This window comes from Vanacampus margaritifer, chromosome 11 (genome assembly GCF_051991255.1).
Source record: "Vanacampus margaritifer isolate UIUO_Vmar chromosome 11, RoL_Vmar_1.0, whole genome shotgun sequence".
Lineage (NCBI taxonomy): Eukaryota > Metazoa > Chordata > Actinopteri > Syngnathiformes > Syngnathidae > Vanacampus > Vanacampus margaritifer.
The window spans coordinates 13712875-13727757 of record NC_135442.1 but is presented as its reverse complement, the minus strand read 5'-3'; the positions used below and the strand labels follow the sequence as shown (position 1 = coordinate 13727757).

General features: G+C 39.2%; 2 protein-coding genes across 3 annotated transcripts; both read right to left on the bottom strand.

Annotated features, from left to right (window-relative positions):
- Positions 1-53: 53 nt before the first annotated feature.
- gpr161b (G protein-coupled receptor 161b) lies at positions 54-6052 on the bottom strand. Of its 2 annotated transcripts, XM_077579062.1 has the most exons (7): positions 5497-6052; positions 3611-3971; positions 3106-3518; positions 2797-3018; positions 2297-2404; positions 1419-1541; positions 54-1340 (listed from the first exon to the last, which is right to left on the bottom strand). In XM_077579062.1, the coding sequence occupies exons 2-7, from the start codon at positions 3952-3954 to the stop codon at positions 1075-1077; spliced, it is 1476 nt and encodes a 491-aa protein (XP_077435188.1). In that variant the 5' UTR covers positions 3955-3971; positions 5497-6052; the 3' UTR covers positions 54-1074. The 2 variants fall into 2 exon arrangements, with proteins under 2 accessions (XP_077435188.1, XP_077435187.1); XM_077579061.1 differs by having other exon boundaries at positions 2797-3518.
- Positions 6053-6569: 517 nt separating this feature from the next.
- otc (ornithine transcarbamylase) lies at positions 6570-10150 on the bottom strand. Its single transcript, XM_077580169.1, has 10 exons — positions 10005-10150; positions 9787-9925; positions 9609-9690; positions 9235-9322; positions 7629-7782; positions 7435-7557; positions 7297-7350; positions 7058-7207; positions 6850-6987; positions 6570-6740 (listed from the first exon to the last, which is right to left on the bottom strand). Exons 1-10 carry the CDS (start codon positions 10085-10087, stop codon positions 6681-6683), a joined length of 1071 nt encoding a protein of 356 aa, XP_077436295.1. The 5' UTR covers positions 10088-10150; the 3' UTR covers positions 6570-6680.
- Positions 10151-14883: the final 4733 nt, after the last annotated feature.

Below are 14883 nucleotides of genomic sequence, written 5' to 3'. Positions count from 1 at the left end.
CTGGCCCACTGCATGTGCACTGCATGTGACGTGAACAAAACAGCACTGTGGACACTCGTACCAATTTTTTTTTATAGGAATCAATACAAGTTTTAGTTACAATGTGGTGAAAATCGAAAGGTTACATCTCACTTGTGTAAAAATAAAAAATGGTACCAAAATACAACATAAGGTAAGACTGAAGCGCCATCCACATGCTTATTTGAATGTTTTAGACGTAACTTTCTTCCAGAGGTCCATTCAGAACTCTGGCGTCAGGTTTAAAAATTACAAGCTGGCACAGTGGAACATCTTAAGTGGAATGCTCCAAAACATGTCAAATTTGAAAGACTTGCTAAAAAGTTAAAAGACTTCAGTTCAGTTTGAATCTTAAGTATTGACTCAACAAATGTGATTTTGCTCTTTGGCCTTTTTGCAAACACTGTCCGGTTTTCCTTCTCTATTACATCTGTCAGGTGTCCCCAAAATGTGAGTAGTTTTACTATATATATATATATTGTGTTCCATTTTGGAGGTTCCACTGCATCAAACATATCAAGTAAGCTTATTTGGGGGATAAATAGTTGCCCTGTTTCCAGTTCTGCCATTGAATGGTGTTTAATTGTATTTGACAAACTACAGTACCAAAATAAGATGACTAATTTATTCCCATTGCCACTGCACAGTACCTACTTGACTCAGCTCTACACATTCTTGCTACTTTTTCATTAACAAAGCTAGTTGCTATTGCTAGTACTCGTTGAGTTGGCCTCGTACTGATGTTAAATAGGGGTGATGCAAACCACTGCTGGTTGCTCATTGGTTGAGTAGATTTCTGGTAAACATTTCAGTACACAACAGCCTTTGCTTTACTGGTTTTCTCGCTACTCGCATTGTGGATAAATGATCTTTTTACTGACTGGCCTAAACAGTAGAGCTGAGCTGGTGTGCAGTAGAGAAGCAGCAATAAGGTTACAGTGGTTGAGGTTTTTCCTATATTAATATAGGAAAGAAGATATGCACCTTGTCTTTTCAGTTTTTCACATAAAATTCTAACAAGTGTTTACAGTCTGAAAAATTGCTGTGGAAAGAGGCTCAGGCTGGCTGCATCTCAAAGTCCCGCTCGTCATTGTCGTCTTTGACGATGCCTTCGTCGATGCTCTCCAGCCGCAGTCTCTGACCGTCCAGGTATCTGGGCCTAGGGGCCGACCGGGCCACAAAGAGACCCGCCGGAACAGCCAAAATGTCCCCGAAGAGGGTGAGCTTGGCGTCACTCTCGATGGCTTTGGCCAGGCAGGAGGCGAAGGTGTCCAGGGACTTGTGGACCTCGGCGTGGACCTGCACGGATGCCGCATGTTCTGCTGCAGAGGAAGAAGCTCGTTGGTGAGCACAAAAGTTGGCCATTTTTAATATCGGGGGAAAGGTTTTGAGACAAATACCTTTGGAATGCTCCACTTGGTCTTCAAAGGTGACAGAGCTCCTCCTCTTCCCAGACGGATAGCAGGAATGTGGATGGGAGGAGCCATCAATGGAATAGTTGTCCAGCAGCATCACGTCTGTACCTGTGGGAGTAACAATGCAAATGAGGACTCAAGTATCAAAAATAGTCAAAAGAAAATGTCCCATAAAGTATATATACTGTATACTGAAATAATCATGTGGTCACAATTTACTTCCCAGTGTTAAATATGAGCCCATTTAGTGGAACACTTAACCATTATTAGGTAGGACGAACAGCAACAGGTGGCCATGCAGGTTAATTGTATCTGCTGACATAGTGGAATTCAATTGTGCTGTCTATCACTATATGTCACTGGCATAGATAGATGAACGCTCACGTCACATTGTCATTATAGAGTTAAATTCTTCATTCAATTTTGCATATGCTGCTAAATGGTTTGACCCTGTAGCACTGTGACTACCAAAGAGTGCGTCTTGGCTCAGTATAGCTTGATAAACAATTTTGTTACAGACTAAAATGTAATTGTTTCCTATTAGAGGTAAATGTGTGTTTAACCACACGGGTCCTACAGTTTTTTTGGTCATTCCCTGTGTAGTTTGACGAGCAAGAACTATTCGACTGCTTCGTGCTACGCAGTTGAGGCATGATGTCAATTAACTTTTTTTTTATTTTTATAATTGTATGTTAAAGCCGAGAGTAACAAGAAACATGGTTAGTGTAAATAAAAGTATACAATTTAAATGTAGTGGAGTTAATGTAAAGGTCAGCTGTGTGAAAAATCTACTTAAGTATGGAATTTGTATTTGTAGTCCCTCACATTAGAAGACTGGTAGCTAGCTTGTGTGCAACACTTACAGGAGTCCTGAGTGAAACTAAAGCCGGTGTCTCCGGTGCTGCTTCCCGGAGCCAGCAGCTGTCCTCCCCCAGCCAACATGGCAGTCAGGTGGGGCGACATCCCCAAGTCTGGTGAAAAACAAATTTAGTTATTAAAATTTGAAGTTTGACACTTGTTTTTACAATTGTATAAGACAACTTGTTTTAAATGGAAAAATGCAGTAGTGCTTTCGGCAATAAGTTTTCAATTAGTTTTTTTTTTTTTTTTTTTTTGCTGAAATTTTGTCGGCACATGACTAGCAAACAGGTGAGCCGTGATTGGTCATTATATGGACCCTTAGGCACTGTGATGTCATTACCAGTCAACAGCAGGTGACAATATGGCCGCTCCCTGTGATGGATAAAAGTTGATTTTGTTGCTTGCATATTGCAAAGATGTTTTTTTGTTGTTGTTGTTTTTTACTTTCCCTTATTAAAAAAATATGAATAAATAAAACCACACACAAAAATTGAAGCCAAACCTGTGATCCTGTTGGAGATGCTGAAGAGGCGGGACGTCCTGTGTCGCGTGGCGAACGACTCTCTGTAATAGCGATCGCCAAAGCACATCCCCAGAAGCTCCTTCCTCACCGTCTTGTTCCACAGGCCGTAGATGAGCGGGTGGCACACGGCGCTGCAGAACGACAGCCACGCCACCAGAGTCTCCAGCCCGTGGGAGACGCTCCCCTGTCCAAAAAGGGCCTCTGTACAAACCACACCCACATAGGGCCCCCAGGTCATGAGGAAAGTCCCGATCACGACCAAGATGGTGACGAAGGCCTTGCACTGACTCCCGGAGTACACCAAGCTGCGCCGGCTGCCGCTGGAAGACGTGGACGTACTGGAGTTCTTGCGCCCGTTCCTCTGCGAGCCGGCGCCGTCCTCTTGGGAGACAACCACCGTGCCGCAGTGCACCTTGCGGGCTTTGACGCGGGCCACGCGGAAAATGACGCTGTAGCACGCCAGCATGACCAGGAAGGGTGGCAGGATGCACCAAGCCACCCAGAAGGCCGTGTAGGTTGGCTCGCGGTGCCACGATGCCACGCAGGTCCACTTGAAGCAGTCGAACTCGAAGGAGGACCAACCGAACAGAGGGGGCAGGCAGCCCACTAGGGAGTGCAACCACACGTAGGCGATGACCACCACGGACCGGTTCCCTGTGATCTTCATCGGGTAGATCATCGGGTAGAGCACGGCGTAGTACCTGCCGGGATGGTAGATGACAGAATGCTATTTTACAGCCCCTTAGAAAAACGATAAATGATCCACATGAATGGATCATGAACCCTCACGAACCTGTCGATTGCGATGGCTCCCAGTGTGAGCATGCTGGCCGAGCTAATGAGCAGATAGAGCAGGGCGGTGAAGTTGCACCACACCACGCCGAACACCCACTCCCTCTTAGCCGAGCTGACGGCCACGAAGGGCAGGACAAGGGCAGACAGCAGCAGGTTGGACAGAGTCAGGCTGAAAACAAACTTGTTGCTGGGCGTCAGCAGGTAGGGGCGGCGGTAGAGCGTGGCCACGATCAGGAGGTTGCCCAGGCAGGCCAGCAGGGTGATGGTCACGATGGAGACGGACTCCAGCACGGCCAGCTCACCGCCGCCCCCCACCAGGGTGCAGTTTCTACTGATGTTCATGCTGAGGGGAGGGCCCGCTGGAACAGCACACACAGAAAAGGCAAATTAAAGGTACAAAAAATTACATTTTCCATATTTTTCAACAAATGCCACATTTTCAAATACAGTACATGACTATATTTTTTGTTAAACATATCAGACATTTCCTTTTATTTGTCTTTTTAAATACATTTTGATCACATTTGTAGGTATTTCTCAGGTTAGGGTTTAAACCAATGTCACTTTTTTAAAATAAATTTGTAATGTATAACTTGACATTTTTAACAATTTCGTGAAATTTCTAGATTTGTTTCCTCACATTATTCAATAAATTTTTCATGCATTTATTATGTTTGGATTTTGGATCATTTCTTGCACATTTCACAAAATTCTAACGTTTATAAATATATTTCCCCCCCCCCAAGCGTTTCAAGAAATTTTGTTTTGTTTGAGGGCACATTTTTAGATTTTTTATTTTATTTTATTTCCAACACAATCAAGAAACATCTTACATCTTCCTATTTTTAATTTTTCTGAAATTTGTCTTTCAGTTTAAAAAAAAACCCACTGGTGTGCAGGCTGAGTGGTGGGTTCACTAAAACAACACATGAGAACAATTGTACCAAAATAGCAACTTAAAAATAAAAACACCGACATATGTTTTCCATAAAGTTCTCATTTATCAATTTGGCACATTCACCACGTGTTTCTTTATAAATGTCTCACACATTTTCTGTTAAATTTCTTTTTTTGTTTTTGTTTGTTTGAGCATTCGCACACATTTTAACTTTCCACAAACGTCTCACGTATGTTTAATACAATTCTATCAAATTTTTGAGAATACAGTCCTCGCATATTATGAAAACGTTATAAATTTTACCATGAAAACCCCAAATTAGAAACCGTAACCCAGGCTAGCTAATCTAACCATGTATTGAAATCTCAATCCTGCACTGAAACAACATTTCGGAACTTTAACCACTCTTAACAATTTAATCTCGGAAGTTTTAAGGCGGAATCGATGCAAATCGGATCCGTGATGCTCGCAGTGTTCTGGAAAGGTTTAAGAAACATAATGTTGAAGGAGGACATTTTCATGGCATTAGCATGAACTCATTTTAATAATGGAAACTTTTCAGACGCGTGAATGCAAGTTACAAATGACGTCACCTAAAAGGTGATAACGTAGGGAATTCATAGTTTAGCGGTAACGTTGCACGAATGCAAACTAGTTAAATCTATTGCAAAAAATAAATAAATAACTGCGTAAAATGTTTAAAGTGCAATGTCAACTTTAAGCGTAGACCCCGTTGGATTACGTTATTTGCAAGCGGCGGCGGCGGTTTTAGTTCAAGGAGAAAGTGTAAATGGAAACGATGTTTGTGTTAAAATTGCAGAGATTTGAATAGATTTAGCTCAGAGTATAGTTTGGACTTTAAAAATGCATTTTGTTCTAACAGTATATTAGCAACTAGGCTAGCCAGTTAGCTAACTTGGTTGAGCAACTTTCTTGTCTTTTGTCTCCCTCCTCATCTCCCTCTCCGTCTTCATCCCCTACTTTACCTGATTTTCTTCGTCGACGACGTGCCCCCGCATTTTATCCTCTGGCTCCGCTTACTCGTCTGTGTCCGCATCCCGGCCGGCCGAGGGTTCCGCTCGAGCACTCGGCTGACATAAGCGTACTCCAGCCGGGCTAGAGTTTGTGCGCCTCGAGCCGCCGAATCCTCCACACACACACTGCCAGCTGCGGCGGCAATGGCGTCCTCCTCCCACCCCGACTTTACCTCCCTCTTTCCCCGGCAGAGTCCTTCCTTGTACACACGCACACACGGCGTGTGGGTGGTCGTCGAGGTCCTTTCGGTGTCGTTGTTGTGGCCCCGTTTCTTAAAATTTTTAAGCAAATGTTTTGGTAAAATGTAGCGCCATTTCAACATTTGAAGTGCGTAAATGTATCGTGGAACTGCAGTATGTGGTAACGCAAAAGTTACATTTTAGCACACAAGAATGCCTTTTTTTTAGTGTATACAAACAACTTTGTCTCTGTTGGAGTTGATAAGTGGTTATTTACATAGCGGTGTCAGTTTATTTCTGAAATAATAAATAGCGTAATTGCGTTTACTAGTCCGGACCACCCAAGTGGAACAAAGCTTCCCGCACTAAAACGTCATTTTTTCTTTAACCAATCAGAGCGCTCCGTGTTGCCCATTTTGTCCACAGGGCGGCATGCGCTGCTTTCAGAGTACAGTATTTAACACAACATTGGGGCTGTGAGAAATGTGTAAAATAATGTGATTAATCTATTTTAAAATCAGCAACAAATGTAATGGGAAATGTTCCATATTTTAAAAAAAGAAAGAACGAAAATGTGTGTGGAGGAGATCCTCTTAAAATGTTACACATTGAAACGTGACACTGAAAAAAAATATCTGAGGAATATATGGAAACTGAGTGAGAAATTCCTTTGACGATGTGTGAGAAAACTGTTGGGAAAACGTCAAGACATTCACTGAAAACGTGTTCAGGATTTTGATATAATATGCATTAAGCACATTTTGACACCATACTTTTTTTTATTGACTATCAGATAAATTTATACACAGCCATGTTTCAGTGGGGCACATATTAAAACAGCCACACAAGGAAGTAAATATAATTTAATTGAAGTATAATTCAAAAGGCACAACTGGCAACAATAGCTGGATCTTATTCTTTAGGAGGAGACACCTTGAATCCACCTAAACTTGACATTAGAACTTGAGCTTTGGCATAAGTGGTTTGTAGTCAGTCAAGAGCGACACCATCAAACCCTATACAAAGAAAGAGAAGTTAAACTCTGAGATAAATTAACTGCCACAATGCTGTGATCATTATTTTGGTGACAAATATACTCAAAAGTCCGTCCATACAGTTTCTCACCATGATTGTCCACTTCCGATTCACTGCCTCAGGGAAGACGAGGGAACGAGATGAATAGAAAACTTCATCATCCACCTCCTCCTTTTTGCGGGGAAGACAGTGCAGGAAGGTCCAGTCTGGCCGGGCTACACTTGCTGTCTGCACATGACAAAACCAAAGTTTAGGTAAGTGCGTTGTTTGAAAGAGGAAAAATAGCAGTCATGTTTACCTGCATGGTAATCTGGTAACCATGGAAGTCTTGGAGTTTTTTTTTCTTCTCCTCTTCCTGCCCCATGCTGACCCAGGTGTCAGTCACCAAAACATTGCTGTCGCGAGCGGCCTCCATCGCCTCGGAGGTCAGCACAAGCTGGGTATTGTGCTGAAATAAAATTAAATGCACCTTTAAAAATTTTTTTTTTTATTGTAATAACAAAAAAAAAAAAGCGGTGAGTTGAAAAGGAGCTTCACCTTTTTAGCGAGCCTCTCAGCCTCTTGAATTACACTCCGTTCTGGCTCATAACCCTAAGGAGAAAAAACAATCAGAATTACCTTGCACATGTACTACAATATATGTGAAAATGTTATTTAAGTGGAGACGCACAGTACCTTGGGGGTAGCAACCTTTAAGTGTACTCCCAATTTTGGTGCAGCCATCATAAAAGAGTGCAGGACATTGTTCCCATCTCCAATCCAGCTCACCGTTAGTCCGGCGAGGGAGCCATAATGCTCCTGCAGGATAACAGTGACGTAGAAATAATTGGATCAGTGATGTTTTTACATAAGGTAGTATTTGCAGGCACCTGCAAGGTCAGGAAGTCGGCCAGAATCTGGATTGGGTGGAACAGGTCTGACAGTCCGTTAATGACAGGAATGGAGGACTCCTTATCCAGTTCCTCAAGTGTGGAGTGACTGTACACCCGAGCGAGGATGATGTCACACAAACCTGATAGAACCCTGTGATGGGAAACAAATGGCAAATGTTTGAACAAAAGTAAATAACATTTTCATGGGCTTCGTTGGGAAAGGCAAGTTACATTTTAAAGACATCCATTCACATAATGTTAGGTACACGTGTAGAATCAAATCAAAATGAAGAACATTGTTAAAGAGTTTTCTATTGAACTGTTGACATTTTTCAAATGCATGAGAAATCTGTACATTTTCAAGTGTGTCACTTATCAAAATCAATTGAAAAATTGGGGAATTTATTGATAAATGTGACGGAAATTAAATTTGTCAAAACGTGAGGAATTCAAAAATATGCAATTAATAATTTAGTGAAAAATGTGGGAAACTTCTGCAAAAATGTATTTTTCTTTTCAATCATCGATTTTTTTTTCGCATATTTTTGAATTCCTCACGTTTTGACAAATTTAATTTCTGTCAAATTTGTCAAAACGCGAGGAATTCAAACATATGCGATTAATAATTTAGTGCAAAATGTGGGAAACTTCTGCAAAAATTTATTATTTTTCTCAAGTATCTATTTTTTTTTTAGGAATTTATCAAAAAATGTGTGATTCTTCTATTACAAATGACAGAAATTTATGAGAGATGTATTTTTAAATTTGTACATACAAATGCACTTGTTTTTCCCGAAATGAATGAGAATTTTCACAAAATTGTGTCAGAAGCAAAATATGTGTAAGAAGTTTATCAATATCAATCGAAAAAATGAGGGACATTTATGGACAAATATGTGAGAAGTTTGAAAGGAAAAAGTGTTTGAAATATATTTACAATGTGACAAAGACAAAAACTTCTTGAAATGTGAGGAATAAATTAAAATGTGGTCAAAATTTGTTGGATTTTTTTTTTTAAGAGGAAATGGCAAGAAAATAAATCTATAAAATATTCTTTAAAATTAAAAATGTGTTACAAATTAATCAATAATATATGTAAAATGTACGGGAGTCTGCAAGAAAGAATTCATGCTTAAATATGTGATAAATGCATTACAAATTCTTTGCTGTACATATGAAACTTATTGTTAATTTTGTGAAAATTTTCAAACAAAATTGTTACACATGAATTGAAATTACTTTTGAAATTGTTATAACTTCACAAAAAAATTGTGAGAAATGTGTCAAAAAAGTTGTTGGAATTTGCAAATTTATTAATTGTGTTCTTAATTTCAATGAAAATGTGTGTAAGACATCTGTGGAATGTGTATGACATTCCTGAAATATATGTGTGAGAAATTTCTTGAAAAAATATGTGCAAAATGAATAATAATAATGAATAATTTTTGAGAAAGTTATTGAGACATATTCGGGGAAATGTAAGAAATGCAGTGAAAAAAAATGTAAAAATAAATAAATAAAATAGAAAAATTTGGGAAATTTATTGGAAAAGTCATTTGCGTTTCTTGAATCTCAGACGACCAAGCGCTTCAGTAGGACTAACCTTGCAGTGTCAGTGCAGCTCTCATTGACTCCCAGATGGATGTCTTGGGCTGTCAGGAAACAAGGATGTCCACCCAGCAAAGCAAAGCCTACAATTAAAGTATGTATTCAACAAGATGTTGTTGTTTTTGCTTGGTTCATAATACTTTATCCCAATTAAATTAAATAACCACATTATAAACTGCACATTTTAAGATGGGGAGTGCAGCAGTATAGCGTTGCTTTTTTTAGAATGTGCATGTATGTGTGTTGCCTGCTCAGCTGTACTTTTGTGTCCAGCAATGCTGAGCAGACTGTTTAGGTGGCACCAGTGTGGAAATGGTTGCTCAGTAGAAGAAAGAAAAAAAAAAAGTGCAAATATCTATGTGAGGACACCTGTTTCTGTGGAGATTCTTGTTCTGGTGCTCCTCTTCTCAAATATCATTGCAATGGACTTCCCTTGCAGGAGAGGCAGATGCTAGAAATAGAAAACAGAGAATGCAAGTTCCCCAAACGCCCCACCATGTGCACAACTTACTCACATTGTAACAAAAGCAAGTGCGTACACTCTGACCTGCTTTTCATGCTTGACGCGATGTTTTAAATCAGCAGAAACCCACAAAAGCTTCTTGATTTCTTCTGAAGTGAAGTCTTTCAACGTCAGACAGCTGCGACCCTTCAAACTCGCACCGCAATGCGCTCCAACATCACTCCTGGGGAAAGTAGGCGAAGTCAATTGTGCTTATTATTTTTGAATCATCGTCATTTATTTAACGCACGTAGAGTTCTTACCTAAATCCGCGCAAGAGTGTGTTTTTGAAAGCCTTCGAACATCCAGAAATTAAACTTTTACAGGCAGAATGTTTAAAATACATTGTGCAACTATCAAATGTGAGAGTGGTGCTGCTGTGGACTGATTGGTTTCACGTGCAGGGAGAGAACCCTTCACTTGAAAGGGGGTGTGGCTTCGGGATTGATTTATTTTTAACAACTAAAACATATAGTAGAAATTGAGATGGAAGTTAAATCATACATTTAAAAAGCTACTTAAAATGCCATTTTTTTTAAATTTATTTATTCATTTTATTTATCCGTCTCAAAAATAGGCCCTTTTTCAATTGGTTAAAATGTCTGGTCATGTGTTTTATAGCTGGAGCGTTACATCTTGCAAAACTTTTACATCTTAAATGTATTATTGTTATTATTATCGTTATTATTATTGTTGTTGTTGTTTTGCTTTACTTAAAAAAATATATGTCATGTGCTTATTTGCATACTTGTCTAGGTTTAAAAAAATATATATTATTATAGTTGTTTTTTTTAAATTATTTTATTTTACAATTTTTCAGAAAAAAAACACAACAAATTCAGTAAACAAGAATAGGCCACTTGATTCCGATGTATTTATTTATTTTACAATTTTTCAGAAAAAAAACAACAAATTCAGTAAACAAAAATAGGCCAATTGATTCTGATTTATTTATTTATTTTACATTTTTTTCAGTAAAAACCCACAACAAATTCAATAAACAAGAATAGGCCACTTGTTTCCGATGAATTTATTTATTTTACAATTTTTCAGAAAAACAAAACCAAAAAAAATCAGTAAACAAAAATAGGCCACTTGATTCCGATTTATTTATTTATTTTACAATTTTTCAGAAAAAAACACAACAAATTCAGTAAACAAAAATAGGCCAATTGATTCCGATTTATTTATTTATTTTACAATTTTTCAGAAAAACAAAACAAAAAAAATCAGTAAACAAAAATAGGCCACTTGATTCGGATTTATTTATTTGTTTGTTTGTTTATTTTACAAGTACTTCATGAGCTACACCTGCATTTTCCAAACATGTTTTTAAAGAATTGTTACTGTTAAAACGGGTTGAAAACTGATTTGCTGTAATATGGGGGCACTCCATTTTACATCCAGAATGGGGGCAGTGTTGCGACATCAAGAAAAGTAGTCTAACGTAGTGCCTGCTATTTTTCAGGGATGTTCTGTCCATCCATTTCAAAAGATGGATCGCAGCGTCCCACTCACTCTAACCACTCATCATTATCATCATTCCTCATGAAAGGAGCACTTTAGAAGGCTCCCATTTTGTCAGACTGGGTGAGATAGGTGTTATTTTTGTTCGTAGAGCCCACAGAAGTGTTTTATTGTAGGGGAACCTCTAAAGTCAAACACCCCTCAAATGGAACAATTCAGAAATAAACGTTATGGTGGTAGACTGTTTTACTTATATGACAATTAAAAACGTTGAAATGTTATTATATACATTGTTTCGGGTGTTTTTGTGTGAATGTTTTTGTGCTCAGGCCTAAGCCATTCTTAATATAAAAATATTCCTTTGGGGCTAAAGTAGCCAAGGGCAGGAGCTACATTTTGTGCTCTGCCACCATCTCATGGCATCTATAGGTAATTACAACCCTTTTTTGGTGCGTGTTGATTACACAGGTTCAAAATGTTACAAAATAGACCGTGGAAGTCCCACTGTATTTTTCTTTTCTTTTTTTCAAAACAGTTTTGAGTGCTCCAGGGCAGTAAGCTTCAACCGTAAATGCTCACAGGAGAGGATTTTCCAGGAAACGTGCGTACCTCAGCATACAGTAATACTTTATAGCTTTTTTCACTACGGGTAATACTTTGCTTTAATTAAATTTGGTCTTTTCAGCCTCATCTTTTTGCTCCTTCCGCTGCCAAGATTCAGAGATTAGGACTCACGCGCACACAGACGCAAGCACATGCGCGCACACAAGGCAGCCACACAATGTACTGGAAATCATCTGGAGTCATGCCACCTCCTGCCAGTTTGCACGCTCGCCGGGTGATGAGTCAGGCTGTGAAAACGTCTTTAGTTGTGTCACAGTGTGACGCTAAGCAAAGCCCCCGTGGCCTTTGCCGTGCTGTTAAACAAGCCTGTTTGTCTACATACACATTTTTGGATAGTGCGGGATTAGTTTTCATATTAGAGGAACAGCAAGTCTGACAATATCACAATGACATCAATATTTTCCATGTTCATTAATTTATCTAAAAAAAACCACACACTATTATTTCAATATTATACAAAAAAAAATTATATCACATCAATGTATTTAAAAAATATATCTATATTCGTAGATCTAGTAATTGCTAATGGACTGCACAAATCCACTACTTCCTGAACTCTATATTCTCCTTTATTTCCTGTCTTTCATAAATGGACAAGATGATTAATTCAGGTGTGCCTGACCTCAGTAACTATGCCTCTGTCGAGTCGCGCCGGCAATGACGTCATGCAGCCGACAAATTCGACCTTCGGAGGACCCAGCCTTGTGAATTTGGACACAAGCTATGACCACAATAGCCAGACACACCTGGATTAATCAGTTTGTCCGATCATGAAAGACAGGAAACAAAGTGGTGGTGTTAAATTCAGGAATTAGTCGAGCTGTGCAAAGAGACAATTATATGAAGTCTGAGCCTGTGTCCAAATTCACAAGACTGGGTCCAAGCAAAGCCGAATTTGTCGGCTGCATGACGTCACTCCCGACGTGAATCGACAGCACGCACGGATTTAAATCTGAATGGATTGTCAATACTGCCTTTTCAGTAGCACATTGACTGACAATCCATTCATGTGTAAATCAGTCATAAATCCGTGGCCTCTGAAGTGTAGTCTATCTGAGGCACCGTAGTGCACGTGCATATTGCGCTTCGAACTTAGGTTGTTGCATTCTATTATATCACCACTAGATGGCAGAAATCTCTACAGTGCAGACTGACCAGTAGTCTGTGACATAGGAAGTTGCCAGCGGTATATTGAATTAGAAAGAAATAAGAATATGGCAGCAGCAAAAAAACAAACAAACAAACACTGGTGAATAAAAAAAATAAATCGTTATGTAATGTTAGTTATGCTTCCAATATATTTCTTTTGTTGGTACTTTTGGTCTAAAAGTGTCAAGAGAGATTTACGTAACCTAATTCAAACTCATAAATAGACCAAAATAGAAAAATGAAACGATGAGAGTGAGGTTGACTGAAAATAGAAATCATAATTCCAAAAAGAGCCACACAAACCGAGCCCTCTCCTGTAATAAAAGACTCACACAATGATGTGACAGCAGGCCAGGACGGAGGAAACTAAAAAAAACACCATCACAATGCGCAGCTACTGTTATGAAGGTCTCTAAAATGAGAGACATGCCTGTCAAGCCCTCTGCGGGAGAGGAAGGTGACCGCTGAGTCATACCGACGGCAACAAAAGGTCCACTCATGGTTGACCGAGAGGGGAAAAACACCACACATCTCAAGATTAGCTGTGGAAAAGAAAAGTCATAGCTATAGATTAGGTGAAGTGGAAGCATGGAAAACAACGGAAAAAGAAGCGGATACTGCAAACCATAGTGGCCCAAAATGCTTAAACAAGGAAAAAAATTGAGATGAGTAATATATTAAAGAATATCATAGCAATCCCCAGATACTATCTAAGGTAAAATAAAGTTTGTTGTGGGATGCTAGATGAAATCTATGAATGCGGAACCACAAATATGCATGATTTACTGAATTTCGGCACCCGGTATACATGTAGTAGCATTGTTGTGTAGATAGTGTTCTACTCCAGTCCAGTAGGTGGCAGTATTCCAGATTGCAAAATGAGTATTCAATTGGATCTAGTCTAGTGGGTCACTACTAGCCACAGTCCTTATATATAAATCCGAGGTCTCTGCCCCATTGCCATTTACTCCACACAAGTAGACTGAAACAAATAACCAATAAATGACAACAACAAAAAAATATGGAGGTAGTGTTGAAGCCGTGTAATTACGGAACAGAACATTTGATCCTGTTCACATTTGCTGACAAAAATGACTTAAAGGAGAACTCAACAGGAAGTCAGACTCTTGCTCCACCCCTCACTAAGATTTGAAAACGGCGCTCAAGGGGGGTGAGAAGAGGGTTGGGCGTGGTCTGGCTGTGATTGACAGCAGCAACTCCCGAAGAAGCCGTTTAAGGAGGCGCGTACGAGAATGAGCCTGTGGGTGGCGGGGGCCACTACGTCATGCGGAACAAGAGACGTAGTATGTATCGTCTGGTGTAATGAGAGAACAAACAGACAAATTGTGTTTATCTAAGTGTTTAACATTAAGGTGGCACCAAACACTCGGGTTTTGCCCCCAAATCAAGCTTTAAACAAACATGTACTAAAATGTAAAAATAATGACCAGGACATGTAGACAGCATTTGTAGACGCCAGTTTATACAGTTTGTGATGACTTGACTCGCTCAATAAAGTTCCACAATGAACATGCAGTGTATCTACTGCAACTTTGCTATCACACAAATGCTTTTGTTTGTTTAAACTGCATGCTATATACCACAGAATACTGAAATGCATTATGTCTGATATGATGTTTCTTACTTAAGGCCACACTAAAGACAAAAAGGAATTACTCTTGAGAATGAAGTTGTAATCTTACGAGAATAAAGTTGTACATATTGAAGGAAAAATTGCATAATTTTCAAGAAACATATTTTCTCTGGAGGGGGAAAAAAGTAGGATTTTTTTTGTCAAGGATCAAGAATTAATTTGTTTTTTCAACAGTAAATAACATAAACCATCCATTTTTACTGATTTTATTCTTGAAGATTTCAAAGAATTTGCACGTTTTTCTTGAA